General features: G+C 42.0%; 1 protein-coding gene across 1 annotated transcript in view; it reads right to left on the bottom strand.

The window, feature by feature from the left end:
• Positions 1-21,510, bottom strand: part of USH2A (usherin) — a 571,481-nt gene that overhangs the window by 258,449 nt on the left and 291,522 nt on the right. Inside the window, exons 32-33 of the mRNA XM_027827110.3 lie at positions 2,464-2,623; positions 1,743-1,914 (exon numbers count right to left, since the gene is read on the bottom strand). Of these exons, the coding sequence (XP_027682911.2) occupies positions 1,743-1,914; positions 2,464-2,623 (332 nt within the window). The remainder of the gene's footprint in view (positions 1-1,742; positions 1,915-2,463; positions 2,624-21,510) is intronic.

Raw genomic sequence — 21,510 nt, 5'->3', positions numbered from 1 at the left:
TTTGCAGATGAAATCACTACATAAGATGAATTTGTTCCCTTAAGTGTACTAAAAAGTAGGGTCATTCCTTTTTGAAAATCAGTGACTGAACACAACCAATAACTTTTCCATTACTTGTTTTAATATATGCATGTTAACACTGTGATAGCTTATTCTAAACACACATTATATTTGGACTGGGAGTACAGTGGCTCTGAAACACATGTAGTGTTCTAAAGCCAGGTGCTGAGCATTCTTCTGAGGTGCCAAGTACCATCAACTCCCACAGAATCACTTGGAGATGAGACTGCTAAGCACCTCACAAGAACAGACAGCACTATGTAGGTCTGAGCCTTAAGTGTGGATTCCAAACCAGTTCTGTGTTTCCAGATACAAAGGGATCAAGTCCATTAGGGAGGCAGCATACTCCATCAGTTGAACAGAATGGAGCTTCTGACTTCATTCACAGATTCATTAAGGCCATCTAGTGTGACTGCCTGCATATCACATGCCATTACATTTCACCCAGTTACCCCTGTACTGAGCCAACATGTCTCTTTCACATACACAACACCCTGGCTAGCACAGGAATGGAACTGATGAGCTTCAAAGTCAGCCATATTTCTTGGCCAGAAAGACAACTTGGCCGTACAAGAGACCTTCATGGGGAGTACTTAAAGAGAGAACATAAAAATGATAATTGGGCTTCTATAAAACGTGTGTCATGTATGTAAATTAACTCTAAACTAACCATTAATGTTAATCAGGTAAAAAAAAAAACTGCATGACACACTAATTTTGTTTAGGTTTTGGACGGTGTGTTTCTATATGCCAAAAAATTTACTGGGCTAGAATGCCTAGTCACAAAACAGTTCAATCCAAAATGGTTTCTAAGCCTTAATTAAATTGAATGTCCTTGGTTTTTCAGGTTTGAGTCAATTCCTTGTTTCTTGAAGGTAGTTTATTTTCTTTGTGGTATACTATTTAGAACATTCAAAGCATGTTAAGTAAAATGAATGCATACACAGAGTCTACATAAATGTAAATTTATTCATAATCAAGAGCAGAATATTTTTCTATGGCATTTATCAAAGCAAATATCCTTATATAGTATTGCTATAAAATGAAGAGTGTGTTTAAAACAAATAGGGACAATCTCATGTTTATATTCAGATGTTTCCAGTTGTGCTATTGAACCTAAAGTGTTCTATTTCGTCAAAAAACAAAAGAAACTACTGAACAAAAACGACGCTGAAAATATCAAGGTCTTTTAAAAGACTTAAAAATCAAACAAAAAAAAGCTTCTATTTTTTTCTGCACAAACTATTTGTGTCACCTGAACACACTCCTTTGTTTATGAGGCTTTATGGTGAAAGGTAAGACTCTCCTGGAGCAAGATCTGAACAGATGCGAAGCTTTAGGTGGCCAATTTCAAATATTCTGCTCTTGAAAATCAATGGGACTTGTGCTCCTAAATCTCTTAGTTGCTTTTGATCTCCCCTTTAATAATTATCTACAATATTTTAGACAAAACCTGTTCGTTAAACAAATGAAATAAATTCCTTGTAGCCCTGTATTCGATGCAAGATCATTGTTGATATTGAGCATTTGTTATTTTTCCTCTTTCTGACTGCCTTTAGATTAAAACAAATAAAGAGGTTAAATAACATAGCCAAGTGAGATATTCATGCATATGAGATGTTAACAATAAACAGAGTGAATTTCACCACTTTTCTCTCCCATTGCAGGTCTTTAAAACTTACAGCTAGCTTTATGAGGTATTCAGTACCCGGGAAAAGCTGCCGGATAGTGTAATCCAAAAAAATATCTGTGTTGTTATAGATTATGTTCCAATTTGTAAAATTCTGCTCATTGCTGGCCATATACAATATATAGCAGTTCAGAATTCCATTTACTTCTACTGGTTCTTTCCATCTGGAAGTAAAAGCAACACACCATTAAATTCAATCATGCTTCACATTATAATTGAAATGTGGAGTTTTTTTAAATGAGTTTGAACATATATTTGTACAACTGTAAAACGAAATCAATTTAAAAGTACTGAAAATGATCAAGCCACACATTAAAGCGGTCTTCTATGTATCTGTCTGAGAGAGCAAGTACTTTTTTTTTAAAGACTTCTTTAATGCAATATTTGTACTCAATAGATAAATGATTACAACAACACATGTAATGTAAGAGCTACAAAACTGTCATATCACCAGCACATTTTTCCTGCACTGAAGTTTGCACTGAGGCTATGCCCATATGTAGGTTATCCTGATTGCGTAAAGACAAAATGGAAATTAAGTTGGCAAGTGATAATCAAAGGTTCACAGAACCACTAAACTAATCACTTCTGTGCATTTAATCATAATAAATTTAATTTTATGTCACAAACCCTTTCCCTGATTGAACTCACTGGGATTCTTGCATAAACGGATACACCATTGTGCTGTCAGGAAAGAGAAAATCTGTACTTACTGTACGTATATCGTTCTGGAATCCAAAGCAGTCAGGACTGGGGCATCTACGTGAGCTGGTGGCAGCTGTGCTGTACACAAGGTGACCTGGGAACTGTTTGTACAGCCAACAAGCGTGCATGCAGTGAGCAAGAACTGGTGTGGCGTAAAAACTGCTAAATCTATGAAAAAGGGAAATAGGAATTTACTTTAGACTGTACTTTTTTAAATCTTGTTTTTATTTAGCTTAATAATGTATTGAATGAAAAAAAGATGGGCGTGGGGGAAATCTTCCATTCCTAAATGTCTCAGATTTGGTATTTGTTTGTTCTGAATGGCAGGCCATTGCAAATCCTGACTAATAACATGACTGTAGAACTCAGTTTGCCTTTGATGGCCCCATTGCACAATATAGCCACTAACTAAACTGGAATATTCAGCACCAATACAAAGCAAAGCAAACTGATATTTCTGAGATGATTAAATCACATCAAATTCATTACATATATTTCAGACACACACAGACACGGGTTGCTTGATACAGCAGGATTATTCCAAGAAACTGTTATCCATCACATCAATGTTAAGTATCAATAAATATGATGATTCATCCTACACAGCATTTCAATGTATGTGAAATGAACTCAAGAAAAGCATTGTTGTGGCCATCATTAATTTACAAACTGGCATAGGCTCTACACATTGCATATTTCCCCTCAGCTTCATGAACAATGCATACCTATAACACGTACTTTTTCCAACTAAAACCAGTCTGATTAGTATAACACCAAAACAGTTGCTAATGTTAGCTCTAAGGTAGATTTTAACTGCTTCAGAAACTCTCCTGGAGAAAACTTAGCTTCCTTGCTAATTAAATGTTATAAAGGTATTTCAGTTTTACACATCTGGCTATTGTAAGACAACTGGCTTTACTGACAATTCACTGTTTGACCAGGAAAGCTCTGTTAAAAGAACATTCAACAATTCTAAAAAGATAATTTGCTGAAATTGTATTTATATTTTTTACATTAAAAATTGTTTGTTTTAGTCAGAAAATCCTTCAATGAGGGGTGCAAAATTGAGACTTTGGGAATAGCATAAACCATATAAAAATCATTTTTAGTGTTAATGCATATTTTTTAACATCCCTGAAAATTTCTGAATTTTCTGCATGCAAGACGTAACAAATATAAATATTCCTGGAGTGAATTAAACGTGTAACATAGAATAAACATTAAACTATTATTATTTTGTATATATTTGCACACGCAAGCTAAGTAAAAAAAACAATAAAAAATACTTCAGAAACAGAATGCTGTGGACCTCTCTTTCCTCTAACTCCAGTTTTATACTAATGTAATTTCACTGGCTGCACTGGAATTGTTCCTGACTTACATCAATGTAAATGAGAGGAGAATGAAATCCTGTGTTTTTATTGCAAACTGAAACCCATCAGTTAAGTAGATATGATTCCCACTAAGCACAGGGCAAAGCGTGAGTTCAAAAAAAAATTTCACAACTGAAGGAAAAAATCATCAAACAATGTGTGTAACTTTGTGACATGTTTAATCAAAATAATGGGGCTGATTCTTCCGGGGTTAAGCAGTGTTTAACTGAGTGAGAGAGAGAATTGCACTCCAGAGCAGGCTCTCAGACTGGCTCAGTAAGCAGAGAAAGTAAACTTCACATACTACACTAGCTGGATCACCATCATGAGCTCATGCTTCCCTTATTTCCATATTTCCTGCTGCTATCATTACAGAAGCAACATCAAATAAGGGTCGGGGCTGCAGGGAAGCGCCTGGGGTATGTCTCAGCCCTAGTCTACACTTCGAGTTTAGGTCGGATTTAGCAGCATTAGATCGGTTTAGCCCTGCATCCGTCCACACTACGAAGCCATTTTTTCCGACTTTAAGGGCTCTTAAAACCGGTTTCTGTACTCCTCCCCGACAAGTGCATTAGCGCTGAAATCGACCCTGCTAGGTCCAATTTGGGGTAGTGTGGACGCAATTCGACAGTATTGGCCTCCGGGAGCTATCCCAGAGTGCTCCATTGTGACCACTCTGGACTGCACGCTCAACTCAGATGCACTGGCCAGGTAGACAGGAAAAGCCCCAAAAACTTTTGAATTTAATTTCCTGTTTGGCTAGGGTGGCGAGCTGATCAGCAGAGGTGACCATGCAGAGCTCATCAGCAGAGGTGACCATGCAGTCCCAGAATCGCAAAAAAGCTCCAGCATGGACCGAACGGGAGGTACTGGATCTGATCGCTGTACGGGGAGACAAATCCGTGCTATCAGAACTCCGTTCAAAAAGACGAAATGCCAAAATATTCAAAAAAAATCTCCAAGGGCATGAAGGACAGGGACCTATAACAGGGACCCGCAGCAGTGCCGTGTGAAACTTAAGGAGCTCAGGCAAGCCTACCAAAGAACCAGAGAGGCACACGGCCGCTCCAGGTCAGAGCCCCAGACATGCCGCTTTTATGATGAGCTGCATGCCATTCTAGGGGTGCCCCTACAATTACCCCAGCCCTGTGTGTGGACTCCGTCAATTGACTCTCACGCAACAGGGATGCGGATTTTGGAGACAAGGAAGATGAGGAGGAGGTTGAAGCACAGCAAGCAAGCGGAGAAACCGTTTTCCCCAACAGCCAGGAACTGTTGTTCACCCTGGATCTAGTACCCTCCCAACCCACCGAAGGCGGGCTCCCAGACCTAGAAGGCCGAGAAGGGACTTCTGGTGAGTGTACGTTTGTAAATATAATACACGTTTTAAAAGCAAGCATGTTTAATGATTAATTTGCTCTGAAGACTTGGGATGCATTTGTGGCCAGTACAGCTACTGGAAAAGCCTGTTAATGTGTCTGGGGATGGAGCGGAAATCCTCCAGGGACATCTCAATGAAACTCTCCTGGATGTACTCCCAAAGGCTTTGCAAAAGGTTTCTGGAGAGGGCAGCCTTATTCTGTCCTCCATGGTAGGACACTTTACCATGGCAGGCCAGCAGCATGTAGTCTGGAATCATTGCATAACAAAGCATGGCAGCATATGGTCCCGGTGTTTGCTGGCATTCAAGCAACATCCATTCTTTATCTCTCTGTGTTATCCTCAGAAGAGTGCTATCACTCATGGTCACCTGGTTGAAATAGGGGAATTTTATTAAGGGGACATTCAGAGGTGGCCATTCCTGCTGGGCTGTTTGCCTGTGGCTGAACAGAAATCATCCCCGCTGTTAGCCATGCGGTGGGGGGAGGGGTGAAGCAATCATCCCAGAGAACTGGGGGGGGTGGAGGCTTAGTTGGGTTTGTGCTGCACGTTAACCCGAAAACTGCAGCCCCTCCGTTTAAATGGCGAACCCATTTTAAGGCCAACCCAATGGGTGCTTTGTATGTGAAATGAGAGCGCTGCTGTTTGAAACCATTCCCACACGTTAGGAAGGTTAAAGAAGCCAAAAGACTGTGGCTTACCACATCTGCCTGCAAGCCGAATTCTGTTGCCTGCCGGCCCTGCATGTGTGATCTCTCACACCATACCAGTAGGCCCTCGATATAAGAGGCAAAATGCGACCTTGTAAAGACAGCACACGTGCTATGTAATGTTAACAGCTTGGTTCACCGTGAAAGAGTCTACCCATTGTTCTCTAAAATGTCTCTTTTTAAAGACTAATCTCCCTTTTTTCCCTCCCGCAGCTGCAAATGTTTCATCGCTCCACGTATCATCTCCATCCCAGAGGCTATCAAAGATTAGAAACCGAAAAAAACGCACTTGCAATGAAATGTTCTCTGAGCTCATGCAGACCTCCCACGCTGAAAGAGCCCGGCACAATGCGTGGAGGGAGACAATGTCAGAGTCTAGGAAAGCCCAAAATGAACGCGAGGAGAGGAGGGACGAGCGAGAGGAGAGGAGGCAGGATGCAATGCTGAGGCTACTCGAGGATCAAACTGATATCTCTGGCGTACGGTTGAGGTGCAGGAAAGGCAGCAGGAGCACAGACTGCCGCTGCAGCCCCTGTGTAACCAACTGCCCTCCTCCCCAAATTCCATAGCCTCCTCACCAAGACACCCAAAAGCGTGGTGTGGGGGCCTCCGGACACCCAACCACTCCACCCCAGAGGACTGCCCAAGCAACAGAAAGCTGGCATTCAATAAGCTTTGAAGTGCAGTGTGGCCTTGTCCTTCCATCCTCCCCGCCTCCACCACCCCTCCCGGGCTACCCCATTTGTGTGACGAATTAATAAAGAATGCATGAATTTGAAACAACAATGACCTTATTGCCTCTGCAAGCGGTGATCGAAGGGGGGAGGAGAGGGCGGGGCGGTTGGCTTACAGGGAAGTGGAGTGAACCAAGGGGTGGGTTTTCATCAAGGAGAAATAAACAGAACTTTCACACCGTAGCCTGGCCAGTCATGAAACTGGTTTTCAAAGCTTCTCTGATGCACAGTGCGCCCTGCTGTGCTCTTCTAACCACCCTGGTGTCTGGCTGCGCGTACTCAGTGGCCAGGCGATTTACCTCAGCCTCCCACCCCACCATAAACGTCTCCCCCTTATTCTCACAGATATTGTGAAGCACACAGCAAGCAGTAATAACAATGGGAATATTGATTTCGCTGAGGTCTAACCGAGTCAGTAAACTGGACCAGCGTGCTTTTAAATGTCCAAATGCACATTCTACCACCATCCTGCAACATACATGCATTTACCTTCTTGCTTATGCTTTCTGTTGAAGTAGTCCTGTAACCTTTACTCATGCAAATAGTCCATTCATACTAATTAACGTTAATGAGACAAATTGTATGAGTAAGGGTTGCAGAATGGAAGAAGCATCTAAAATACAAAAGGGAAGTTTGATCATTAAAAATAAACACTTGTACAGAAATGTTCTACTGCATGAATACATCTGGTCATCTCTTCTTCCTAAGTTAAATAGACACTCCTGGGATATGAGGTTCTCAAAAGTGCCCATTCAGGTTTGAAGAAGGAGGTACTTGTGAAAGAATTAAGAGATTGGGAGAAGAAAGGCGCATCTGTCTACCTACCTAAGGCCTTGTCCACACTGCCACTTTACAGCACTGCAACTTTCTTGCTCAGGGGTGTGAAAAACCACCCCTCTGAGCACTGCAAGTTTCAGCGCTGTAAAGTGGCAGTGTAGACAATGCACCAGTGCTGGGAGCTACTCCCCTCATGGAAGTAGTTTTTTTTAGAGTGCTGGGAGAGCTCTCTCCCAGGACTGCTGCTGTGACTACACACCACATTAAAGCTGCCCCGGCAGCGCTTTAACGTTGCTAGGGAAGACATGCCCTTAGAAACCTATATGGGCCCTGTATCACCATAAGTATCAGAGTGCCTGAAATGGATGTAGTAAAAAAAGAGAAGCAGAAAGAGAAGAGGTGAGGAAAGGGTGAAATAGCAGGAAAGGAAAGAAACAGTGTGGTGGGGGATGGAAAAGGAGCTAAGAGGGGAAAGATTCAATAAGAAGTGAGGTAGATGAATATAGAGAAAGACACATGCAACTACAGCCCAGCTGTGAGGTCCCCACTAGATTTTCACTCATTCTTTCTCACTGGCTCAGTGATTAATTAAGGAACTCAGGATTTTGCCCATAGAGAGGGCAAAGGAAAAAAACATCAAAAAGTAAGGAAGAGAATGGCAAAAAATATGGAAAGAAAGCAGCAGCAGAAGAAAATTAAGGGCCTGACACAAAGCCTATTGAAGTCAATGGAAAGTTTCTCACTGACTTCACCAGGCTCTGGATCAGCCCAAAATGAAAAAGCACGGAATGGATAGGAACCAGGAGAAAAGTCTGGGCTGAATTCGTAGTAGTTCGGACTTGGAAAGCAACAAACTTAAAATTACACTCAAACCTGGCAAAATTACTTGCACCATCTTATTTGGCAATACTATAATCAACCAATTCAAGTGTTTGATAATGGATCAGTGGATTCAAACAACTGAAGGTACAAACATAAATGTAAATGGTGGGGCCTCTAAAACTATAAGGCCACTGTTTGTCAAGGCCCTCTAGTACAACATCTTGTTTTCCATTTGCTTGATTGCATTATTTGCATAAGATCAAATGTAGGCAGCTGTGGACATGAAAAACAGATCACTCTGAGATGCATTAGAAATGGATCCACAAGCATTATCTGAAGATGTGTTACAAGGAAATGCATCCCAGTGCATGGAAACCTCACCAATTAATCTCAAACAAACTATAATTTACAATACAGGTCATAAATTATATGCTATTTTATGATTGATTTCAAGCTGTTGGAAGAATTTCATTGATCTCAATTTACAAAATGAACCCAGTAAGGAGGGCATGATTTTCTTTTAACTCACAGCAGAAACTGAAGAATTTTTATGATGTTACTCACTCCCACATTAAGAAATTAAAGCTATTGCCTCTTCTGCTTTGGAGTTTGTTATGTTCTTCACCTACGCTACAGTGTAATAACCTAGTGGTGATGTTTCACTCCATATTCTTTATGAAAATATGCTTATGATATGAATATGACATAACTGAGATATACTTTATGCAATATGGCTCATGTGAGATATCACTGGAAAGGTTATGATTTACTGAATGTGATTATCCAATTTGTATGCCTGTATCATTTCTGTACCTGAAGTTAGGAGTATTAACTCTGTATCAGTATTTCAAAAGTGTTACTTTGGGTGTCACCCCCAACCAGCCCTTCAGGTACTACAATGGAAAAGCCGGACAGGGCTAATGGACCATTAGCAGAGACAATGGACTGCGAAAGAGCTTAGTCTTCCTGTGGATGCTGGAGACAGCTTAAGAGCAATGGCTGCCACATCCCTGCAGAGACATGGTTCTGAGTCACCTGGTACTGGATACCCCTCATCCCCTTTTGGAATGCCGGGGTTTTCCACTGGAAGACAAAGGGTTCCCGCCTTACACAAGAGCTATAAAAGGCAGCGGAATGACATCATCAGGGTTCTCCTCTGCCTCCCCACCCAAAGAGACACTGAAATATACCATGGAAGGAATAAGTGAACTGAGGAGAGAAGGGTTGAATGCAAGCTGGAAGGGCATCTAGCTTGTGAGTAATAATATCTGAGGTCTCAAGAGGGAGATCAGTACAGCTGCCTTTCAAGACTTTCTGTAATCTGCCTGCAACAATATCTTGGGTGAGAAATACTATTTGTAACCAATTTCTTTAGTGAAACTAGCTTAGTTTGGGTGTTTGGTTTCATTTGCTTAGTAATCTGCTTTGTTCTGTCTGTTATCTCTTACATTCACTTAAAATCCACCTTTGGTAATTAATAAACTTATTTCTTGTTTATAATAAAACCCAGTTTATGCAATTTCTAAACAGGGAGGCAAGAAGTGTGTGCATCTCTTTTCACATTGAGGAAGAGGGCAGATTTTTATGAGCTTGCGCTGTGCAGATTTTTCTATGCAGCGCAAGACAGTATTATTTTGGGTTTATCTCCCAAAAAGGGGTGTGCACGCAAGTGCTGGGAGAGTCCTCTCACACAGAGTTGACTTCAGTCTGTGTCTGTAGCAGGGTGTGGCCCTACCTATGTGTGTGTGTGCTGCAAGAGGCCGGAGAGCCTAATTCAGCAAAGCAGGGAGCAGGAACCCAGGCTGATTGAGCAGGGGAGGCTCAGTGAAATCCCAGTACACCAGGTGGCACCCAGAAGGGGAGTCCAACCCATCACACTTGTATTATTTTAAAATAATGATAAATACTCATTGTGATGGAAAGCATCACTGTATTCACACCCTACACACTATAGTAATACTTTTTGTACAAAATATGCCTTTTGAGGTATCACTGAAAACTAATAACTTGCTGGTCAATATCGTGGTGAAATGGATGTAGCAACATTATATGTAAAGTTATGAAATCCCCCTGTATCATGTTCTTAGCACATGTTCCAAACCACACAGCCCTGCCAAGGCAGAAGCATCTTGCAGAAGAAATACGGGTTTAACTCAATTCACTTATAAATAGTAAACAGGGTCCTTGACATGGCAGGGAGAAGAGATGGCAGGAGATAAAGCAAATTTGTGTTTCAGCAAACACAGGTTAGAAGAAAGAATACTACCACCACCAGACTCCTTTCTTTACTGTTTGCATAAACTTTCCTTTGAGGGGTAACCCTCAGAAGAATGCACTTCAAAGGTTAACTAGACTATAAAAGAAAGGGGCAGAAGCCCCCAGCACTCACTCTCTCTCTCGTACCTAAGACAACAAAGGAACCAGCCCTTTGACTTTGGGGGGACATTCTGACCTGAGAATTCTGTCAGACATGTTGCTGGAAACGTGGTAAGGATTTTACCTTGAACCAAGTCTAGTTTGTTAAGTTTTAAGATACTAGAAAGTGTTTTATCTTTATTTCTCTTGTAATCATTTCTGACTAATACCTTGACACTGGAATTCACTTAAAATCTTATTTTCTTTTTTTAATAAACTTGCTCTATTTTTTAATCTATACCAGTGCAGTGCTGTGATTAAGCTGAATTGTTTGGTAACTCCAGATAAAGAAGCAAACCGTTGAATATTGACCCTTTACAGAGGCAAAGGATCTTTAATATCTGAATTGTCCATGAGAGGACTGGCTAGTGCAAAACACACGTTTTTGGGAAAATTCGGGACTGAGAGCGTGTTGGGGTCATGCTGCAAATAGTAAGGAAGGCTGGCAGAAGCCAGAGTGTGACTGGTGTGTTGCTGGAAGGCTGCTGGGATCGGAACTGCTGGACCAGGGCTGCAGCTATACACAGACACTCAGGATGTCACCTTCATGCTGGTAGGCTGTTTGTGAGTGGCCCAAGTTGGGAGCTACATCAGCAAAAAATTGTGAGGCACTCAAAGTTGCAGGGCAGGCATTGACACCACCCCTCACGGGTCTGGACTGCAACCCGGAATGTAACACTCATTATTATGCTTTCCCAATGATAACTCTCCTATCTCATGTACTAATTGTCAAAACAAAATAAACTAAAAGGTTCTAATGGCAACAGGAAATCCAAGTTTGGGACCAGAACTCAGTACCAGATTCCTGTACTGCCAGAGACGAGTGTTGTATAGGGAGCACACACTCTTCCAAGTGGAGGGATTACCTCATATCACTTTCTAGTGTCTCTCCTCCCTTTGCTGGCAAATAAGTAACTTTGGTAGGCCCAGATTGTCAGAAAAATGACTATGGAGGAACACCTCTTACATAACAGACTGACCCATGTGCGTATTCTAAGTCAATTATTTACTTTTAGGACACAATTGTTATTTTAACTCTCTTTTACCTCTGTATGACTGCAGAGCCAATACAGTGAGCTGGATTCTTTACTGGCTCACATAGCCTCAGAATTGTTAACTACAGTGGATAGCATTAAAATTGACATTTAGCACACCACTGTACTATGGTATTTATGGTACTCCTAATACTTACTTAATACCTTAAATATCATAGTAATCTAACTACAGTGATTGCTAAATGTCTTGTTTTTATTAACCTCCAATGTAAATTCTGATAGCAGAATCAGTGCATTATGCTGAAAGTATACAGAATGACCCTCGGTTTGCAGGGTCAATAAAAAGTCTATCACTTTACTTTTAAACTAATCCAATTTAATGTGTAGTAACTGAAAGATAATATGCAACACAACAATGCCACTATAGACAGTCACTTTTCAGAATATTTAGAAATAATGCAATGGCAACTGTTGCAATATTAGTTGTTACCTAGTATTGAAGAATGAAAGTGGTGGTTGGCAATACACTTTGCTATCAACTCTGAAGGCCACATTACCTCCTTCCCCCAACCCCTGTTTACCAGCAGTTCTGAAAATCAGAATTTGCATGGATGAGATGCAGGAGAGGTTTGGTTGGAAAGTAACCTTGTATAAAGGAACCCCAGAGTTATTCTCAGAAAAATCATTGAGACAAAAGTCGTCCCATTACCACTTTCAGAAATAAATAAAACGTAGACACTAAGATTTTGTTAGCAGCACAACAAAGTTAACCATGCTAAGAGAGTACAAAGGTGGGAAAACTTTCAAATAATTACAAATCAAGTTGAATGTGTAACTACTTCATCTTATTACGGTTACCCTCATCCTTGCTCCTCCTTTTTTTCCCCTTCTGTTTCTTACCTTTACTTGTTTCATCTTTTATCAAAGTAAATTGGAAACTCATCAGGACCAGGAACCACATCACCTACCATACTGGGACCCCAATTTGACTGGGCATTTATGCCCTACCACGATACAAAAATAAAAACGAAGGGAATGCTTAAAAAGAGATGTATGTAGTGTTGTAGCCATGTTTGTCACAGGATTTGAGAGAGACAAGGTCGACCTGAAGAAGAGGTCTTTGTAAGTTCAAAAACTTGTCTCTCTCACCAACAGAAGTTGGCCCAATAAAAGATGTTACCTCATCCACCATGTCCCCCTAAAAAGAGATGTATCACAATGGCATTATCTGTCTCTGCCCGTTGGATATCAATGACAGCTCTTCCCCTTCCCGCATATTCCTAAAAATGCAACAAAGCTCATTAATTACCTGCAAAAGTCATAGTATGTTATCTGTTTTCAGTATTTATAGAGCACCAATCACCATATTATTTACACACTGAGGCCCAGTTATTGGGCCTAGATGAGCGGTGACTGGTACACAACCTGACTGCAAATTTTGGTCCCTACCACAATTAAGAGCAGCATCCTGGCTGCCAACGAACCCAAGGAGCCATTACAGTAACTAGGGATCACCAAACTATAAGGGCACTCTGGCCGCACCCACTTTTCCTCAGCTATGTCCGTTATGAAGTGGGACAGGGTTGTGCCATAGAAATCTTCAGAGGCTGGTTAAGCTGGTTTAATGGCCACTTTGCCAGAAAGGTACAAGTGGCCAGAGCAAGGCTGAGATCTGTATCTCGGTGCTAGGATAGCAACCCTTCCTCCCCAAAAGCTCTCACTGAAATGAAATAAATTACCCTTAAATAACATGTTTTGATCTGTAGTGACTTCAAAGCATTCATTTAGTACTCTCATGGGTAGTAACTAGACTGCATTCACCTAGTTTGCTCTAGATTAAATTACTATAAGGTACATGTACAATGGGTTGAAAAACCATACTCAAAGAGTAGTTATCACTGGTTCATTGACAGGCTAGGTGGACATATCTAGTGAGGTCCTTGGTCCAAGTATGATTGAATATTTTCATATAAGTTGCTATGTTTTCATAGCAAAGCCGTAGTGCTTCTTTCCTCCTTAACCTGCTCAAATAAAAAGATTATTTTTCTCTTCTAGTAGGATAATCATTCTTTTTGAAGTATGCAGGTATACTATTCTTTTTCTGAGGTGTTAACAGTGCAGAGGGACCATGGGGATTAAAAAATGTTTTTTTAAAATCACTCCCCTGAGATAGTTATGTGGTACATTTCCCAAATCTTTGTTTTTGTCATCTCATCCTCCACTTTCTCTTTTAAACTAGATGTTTGTTTCAATTGTATCGGAACAAGCTAAGTGAAAGTTTGCAAAAAAAAAAAAAAGAAAATATGAGTTTAAAAAACAATGCAGAAAATCAAAGCATGAAAAGTCATGTCAAAGCAACATCAAAGGTCTATCTTAAAAGTGGAAAGGGGAAATTCAAAATTGTGTGAAGTGAGGAATGCCCCATACCAAGCTGGCTGCACAGGGCTTAAGTCACAGAAATAAATTTTAACACCTTTTTTTATCCCTCTGAGATTGCAAGAGGCACCCCAGGATGTGTTACTTTGAGATGTCATTGACACCAAAAGATACTGGAATCTACTGCACCCTAAAACGATTTCTTCCAGGGAATCTCTAGCAAAGCCGGAGCAGCTGAGGATTTTCACAGAGAATTTAAAGGATTAGAAGTATATTAAAGCTTCTCTTTTTGCTGAATGCCCCGCACCGCCCAGTTAGTGGAGGCATGCAGCATAGAAATCCAGGTTTAATTTAATTTAATTTAGACTTTCCCTTTGTAGCTCACCTAAAAGTTTATTTTAAAAAATTTGGAGATTTGGATTTGGTGTTAAATACCGAGGCTACTAGTTCCTTATGACAGGTTTCAGAGTAGCAGCCGTGTTAGTCTGTATTCGCAAAAAGAAAAGGAGTACTTGTATTATACTAAATTGGTTAGTCCCTAAGGTGCCACAAGTACTCTTTTTCTAGTTCCTTATGTAACTCCCCTTTTTCCCTGGGTTACTCGGGAGCAGGCAACACTCACCTGTGTGCTGGGTGCCTGATGTTGTTGACATTAAAGGAGATCCTAAGTATCCCAGTGGTGATGTTGGACAACTGGGAATCCTCTATCCACCCCTCTGCTGCAGTCCCTTTACTCCTAAAAGAAGCTAAATTGGTGATGCCTCCATCTGGCTGACTCCTGTACACACTCAATGGCGTGCCTTGGGAACCTCCAGGAATAAACCCCTTCAAACAGTAATAATAATAATAAGAATAACCTGTGGCATGGGTCTAACTCACCAGTTATAATAATATACATCCAATATACTTAAATTAGAGCTAACACTCCTTTATTTAACAATTTAAGAAATAGGGTATAACTGACTAAGATTATATGTCACCACTAATTTAAATCCACTGGGTCAGTTGAATAAAATCAATTAACAAATATAATATACAGTAATAAATGAAACTCATGTAATTGGCATTTACACTGCCACCATTCACTCCACCCCACAGTGGACACTCCTCTGGACTTCAGAGTCCTAGACACTTCCTTGCATGAGCGCACTTGGAGATCTGCAGCTGGAGAGAGCACTCTGTGGGTTCTGTGTATCAGTCCAGCCAAGGCAAAAAGCTGCACAACCCCTCTGACAATTGGAGCCGGCCCCACCAAATGTCAGCAGCTCTGGGTCCTGGGTCGATCACTCTGCCTCTCCTCAGACTCAGTCTCCCTGCTGTGCCCCTTCCCTAGCAAGTACTTTCCCAAACCAGAATGGGGGTTACTCACAGCTCCTTCACTGCAGGCCCATCTCAGTCAGCTCTAGGCACAGCACAGTCTCTGCTCTGACTCCAGCGAAGCCACCAACAAGCCTCTGAGGCTTCCTGCTCGATCAAAGCCCTGCAGGCTCTCAGCAGCAGCTTCTGGCTTCCTGGCAGAAGCTCCCGCTATGGACAGAGCTCCCCAGCAGCAAACTCACTCCTTTTCCCAAAATGGAGTCCACCGCCTGCTCTCCCTGCACGAGGAAGTCTCCCCTCCCTTTTCCCAAGGCATCATGGGAGTTGTAGTCTCTAAGGCTAGAATGCGGCACACAGGCTTTTCCCTTGGAACACTCCGAAAAAAAGTTCAGAGGCCCCTCTAGTAAAGGGTTTACGCTGTTGTGATTTTTAAAAGGAAGATGAAAAAAAGGAGGTTACTTACCTTATAGTAACTGGAGGGTCTTCCAGATGTGAGGTCCCTATCTGTATTCCACTGTGGGTTACACACACGCTCTATGCGTCTGAGTTGGAGAATTTTGAAAGCCATGTCCGTTGGCCCGTGCATGAGTCCTTGCTCTCCTCATGCTTCCAGCAGAGGAGCTAAAGGACTGGATGGGCCAACCACCACTCCAGTTCCTTCTCTACTGCAAATCCAAGTGTGGTCCCAAAGCAATGGGGAAGGAGGCTAGGTAGTGGAATACAGATAAGGAGCACACATCTTGAAGAATCACCAGTTACTACAAGGTACGTAACCTCCTCTTCTTCTTCAAGTACTGGTCCCTATGTGTATTCTACTGACAGGCAGTGCTCAAGAAGGAGGAGGGTGCAAGGTTACAGGTAGCAGAGCTGTTTGAAGAACCGCTGTCCCAAAAGATGCCTCAGCAGCAAAATCCTGTACTAGAGCATATCTCACAAACATATTAATGGAAGTCCACATTGCTGCTTTACAAATGTCAACCAGAGGCACTTATTGAAGTGCCATAGATATCACTTGGGCTCTTGCAGAATGAGCCCTCACCACCTGTGGGGGAAGAAGGGAAGCATAACCAGAGATCAACTTACAGATCCTCTGAGAGGAGACCGCTTGACTTCGGACTCTTCCTGCTATAGTGATAAACCATAAACTGGGAGATTTTTCTAATCTATTTTGTCCTTTGTAGGTAAAAGGTGAAAACATGTCGTACATTGAGGGAATGAAGCTTCCTCTCCTCCACAGATGCATATGGTTTCAGAAAGAACATAGGTAAGTGGATTGTCTGGTTGATGTGAAATTCCGAACCCACATTCTGAATGAATTTCAGATGTAGCCATAAAGAGAGTTTGGCCTTATGGAATACAGGATCTGCCATTAGGGCTCCCAACTCATGTACCCCTCTGGCTGAAGGGATAGCCACAAGGAATTCAACTTTCATCAATAGGTGAGACATGGAACATGTAGGTATTGGCTCTAAGGGAAGCTTAATGAGAGCTGACAGCACCCAAGATTCAAGTCCCAAAGTGGGGTAGGCTTCCTTACTGGTGGAAAGGTTCTGATTAGGCCCTTTAAGAATCTGAGAATCAACAGGTGAGTGAAAATTGAATACCCATCTGCTGGTGGATGACAGGCACTGATTGCTGCCAGACAGACATGTACAGAGCTGAGGGAAAAGCCAGCCACTATGAAAGAAACAAGATAGCCCAAAATGAAGGAAATATCTGTTTACTTGGGAAACAGGCACTTCTGATGTGCCCAAAGAAAGAAACACTTCCACTTAGCTCAACAGGATTTCCCAGGGGAGCTCTTTCTACTGTTATTAAGGATGGTTTGTACGACTTCTGAGAGGGAAAGTTCCAGTGTTGATGCCCATCTAAAAACCAAGCTGTGAGATGAAATGTCTTGGGATTGGGATCCTGCCCCTCTCCTAGTCAAGAGATCAGGAAAAGATTGGATGTGATTGGAGGGCAGAATGACGGATATAGGAGGTTCAGGACCAAACCTGTCTGGGCCAATAGGGAGCAATGAAGGTCATGCACTGTCTTGATGAATTGTCCCAAGACCTGAGATAGGCATGGTAAAGGAGGAAGGCATAGCTCAGATGACCCAACTAGGGAAGGAGAACATTTCCCTGAGAGTATAGGCCTAGAGCACCTCTGGAGCAATTCGTGTTGCATTTCTTGTTCATTTGGGAGGTGAACAGATCCCAGTTGGGAGTCCCCCACTGAGTGAAAATGTTGTTTACTATTGAATCATGCAATTTCCATGCATGATTGACAGCAAAATGTCTGCTGAGGGCATCTGCTAGCACATTTTGTGTCCCTGGAAGGTAAGCTGCCGGCAATGTGATTTGATTCTTGTGGGGCTGGCTTAACATGAGTTATTAGGCACGGGTGAGGCCTCATTTCTTGGAAGTCAGGATTAAGGAGGTAAATGGAGCAGCAGTCTGGAAACAGAATGTCTGTACTAACCAAAACAGGAAAATGGATCAGTAAGCTAAGAAGCAAAATGTCTGTACTAGCTAAACTAAGGGAGAATACTCAGGGACCCTATATCGGGGGCTTGGACATCCAGGCTGCCTCGTGGTTGGAGTATTTGAATTCTGGCTCCCTTCTTCTGTGGTCAAGGTGCCTCAGTCTTTAAGGCAAGGGGACAGGGAGATCTGGGGCCACCCAGTCCACTGGGTCCCAGCCCAGAGTAGGGGACCTCTCAGGAGGGAGTCTACATCCACTGCCCTGGGCCACTTCCTACTGCTGTTTCTACAGTTTGGGGCCTGGCCCCTATAGTCAAATTTCCTCTGGTAGCTTATCTCTAGTAGCACCACATGGTCAACCTGTTGCGGTCCTCCACGTGGGGCAACCATAAGTCTGGTGGGGTCGGCCCCACAATGCTTCTGAGCTTCAGTCACCCGGGTTCCTCTTAAGCTGGGTGCTCCTAGGCCTCTTTCTCAGTCTCCTTTGGCCAGGAAGACAGTGTTTGGTTCCTGGTGGCTTCCTTGGCTGGCAGGCTAGTGATCCTTCCCCTCGGGTAGGGAGGCAGCTAGCTCCTGCCTCTTCACCAATGAGCCCTGAACTGAGCCAGGCTCCCTCCTTTTCTCTCCCCTTCAGGTCAGGCATTGGCTGCAGGTATAACAGGGCAGGGCTAGCTGGGCCCACAGGCTCTCTTTAACCCCTTCTGTGCTTGTGGGTGGTTTCTCTTCTTCACCACAGACCCATTTACAATGGACAAAACAACAATGAACAAGATAAGCCTGGAACATAAAATAAGGTAAAAAGTAAGATGTACATGGACAATGTGTGGATAAAGCATGTTGTACAGGGATTGGTTTCTGCAAAGTAACCAAGTCAATCCCCAAACTTGTGATGAAATGTATCGTAAATGCAGTGTAATGTGTAAATGTATATAAAGGAAGAGATTTTCTGTGTAACTTTGGATCTGTGGTACACCCTATACCCATCCCCTATGCTTGAGCCTGATCAACTCAGCATAGCTTTGCTGTATGCCAAATAAAGGAACCCGAGGAATGAGGCTGAAGTCAAACTGAGTTTTTGGGGAACCAAGTAGAAGAGGTCTCAGGGGAACCCCAACTCTTCTCCTCACTGTTTGTTGATGTAAAAGATGGATGTCATATTGTCTGACACTATGAGGACATGGAGGGACTCTATGAATTGCAGAAATTACAAGCTTTCCGAACTATCCAGAGTTCCCGAATGTTGATGTATATCCTTGCCTCTTGAGATGTTCAAGAGCCCTGGGCCATACAGCTGTCTATATATGTGCTTCCCAGCCCAAGAAAGAGTGTCTGTAACAATCATCTTGTCTGGTGAAGATAGCAGGAAGGGGAAACCCTCACACACCCGATGAGGATCTTGCCATGACATTAGAGAAGCTGTTACACTGCAATAAATGGTATTCATGTTGTGTTTCGTTGGTGAATACACGAGGAGCAACATCTGAAGGCACCATAGGCAAAGTCTGGTGAATGCAGTAACATAAGTGCATGAAGCTATGTGCTCCAGAAGGGGGAAAAAATTCTGATTGAAGCTAAAGGGTTGTGGACAACCTGGCCTATCAGGTCACTCAAAACCTGTCCTCTGGCACATAATCTCTCACCATGACTGAATCTAGAGTGGTCCCTATTAAGTCTATAGTCTGTGTCAGAGTGAGTACAGACTTTTCCAAGTTGACTGACTCCTAGGGAAGAAAGTAGTTGAAGCACTGTTACTGAGTGTCCAGGGAGATTTATAGATTTATAAAAACTGGCTAACTGTTAGGTCTCAAAATGTAACTGTAAACTGTAAACAGAGAATTGTCATTGAGTGAGTCTGCTTCCATTTTTGTCCCACAGGGATAGGTTCTTCATCTTATAATATTTAACATTTTTATCAATGACCCCGAAGAAAACATAAAATCATCATTAATAAAATCAGTGGATGACAGAAATTGGGGAAATGGTAAATAATGAAGAGGACAACTCACTGATTCAGAGTGATCTGGATCACTTGGTAAACTGGGCGCAATCAAACAATGTGTGTTTTAATATGGCTAAATATAAATGTACGCTTCTAGGAACAAAGACTGTAGACCATACTTACAGGATGGGGGAATCTATTCTGGGACACAGTGATTCTGAAAAAGATTTGTGGGTTGTGGTGGATAATCATGACCATACATTTTTAACAGTGAGAGTAATTAATCACTGAAACAATTTACTAAGGGTCGTGATGGATTCTCCATCACTGACAATTCGTAAATCTATATTGGATGTTTTTCTAAAAGATATGCTCTAGAAATTATTTTGGGGAAGTTCTGTGGCCTGTGTTATACAGGAGGTCAGAATAGATTATCACAATGGTACCTTCTGTCCTTAGAATCCATGAATCTATGAACTAAAGAAAATATTTTTCCACATAAAATAAACTGTGGAAATCATTGCTCCAGGAAGCTATTAAGGCCAAGAATTTAATAAGATTCAAAACGGGATTAGACATTTACATGGATGACAAGATTATCCATTGTTATCTTAATTAATGATATCAAAAATTTTAAAAGGAATATTAAACCTCATGTTTCAGGACTTACACCAATATCTAGCTAGTAGATCTCAAGATGAGACCTAACTTGGGGGACAGATTGCCCCACTGCCTATTGCAGGGTTCTTACACCTCTCTCTAAAGCATCGGTGATGGCCATTGTCAGAGACTGGATACTGAATTAGGTGGCTCTTGGGTCTGATGAAGTATGGAAATTCCTGCGTTAGTAAGTTTATAACTGGTGTAAAACAGAGGAGAAATGGGCGTAGAAGTCTTAAAGTAGTAGCAAGCTATATATTTCTAAAGCTAGGTAAGGTTGCCTCAGTCCACATGATTTCCAATGTTTCAGCAGTGAAAGGCAGATGGAACACAAGTTTTACCATGCACTTAGGGATTCCCCTGATGTAAGAGATTCCATAGCTGGCATACAACCCTCTTCCCAAATCCAGAGAAAAGTGAATCTGGGGTGTTGCCAGGAAGAAAGGGACATAGCCAAAGAACCACTGCACTCCGGCAATCACACTCGTGAGCTGAGCCCTGACACTAGCCAGACCAATTTAGAGCAGCACTGAGGATGTTCTAAATTGTACAAGAGCTGAGCCAGCCTCCAGCTGGCCCTAGGATTGGGAGGGAGGTAAAAGTGGTGTAAAGCCACCTTTTCCCTCTCTCCTTAGCAGTGCTGAGCAGAATTCAGCTACAGCTCAGGATTCATTCTTAATACATAGTTGGAAAAAGGGTTCTTTTCAATTTCTCTTAATCTTTAATATAGGGGGGGAAAAGACCCTGCAAAGGTTTAAATTTTTGTAGCTGACGTGTTGCACTACCTAGCCATGTCATATAGTGTCAATAATGTCATCAGATAACATAACTGCCACAATCTGATGTGATGCATTAAACTAGGATTACCAGAATAAATCATATTTGTGGGTACACAGATTACAGATGGTGCAGTCAGATGCTTTGTATTATTGTGTATCCACTGGATGCCCAGATTAGGGTATAAAGTTTACAGGTTCCTTCTCGTATGTGGAGCGGGTTGCAACCATAACTCAATAGTAAAGGGCCACCAAACAGTTATTATGGCAAAAACTATCATCAGGGAAAAATACAAATTGATCAATGTTAGCT

Source organism: Chelonia mydas, chromosome 3 (genome assembly GCF_015237465.2).
Source record: "Chelonia mydas isolate rCheMyd1 chromosome 3, rCheMyd1.pri.v2, whole genome shotgun sequence".
NCBI lineage: Eukaryota > Metazoa > Chordata > Testudines > Cheloniidae > Chelonia > Chelonia mydas.
The sequence above is the reverse complement of the archived record's forward strand: the minus strand, read 5'-3'. Positions and strand labels throughout refer to the sequence as shown.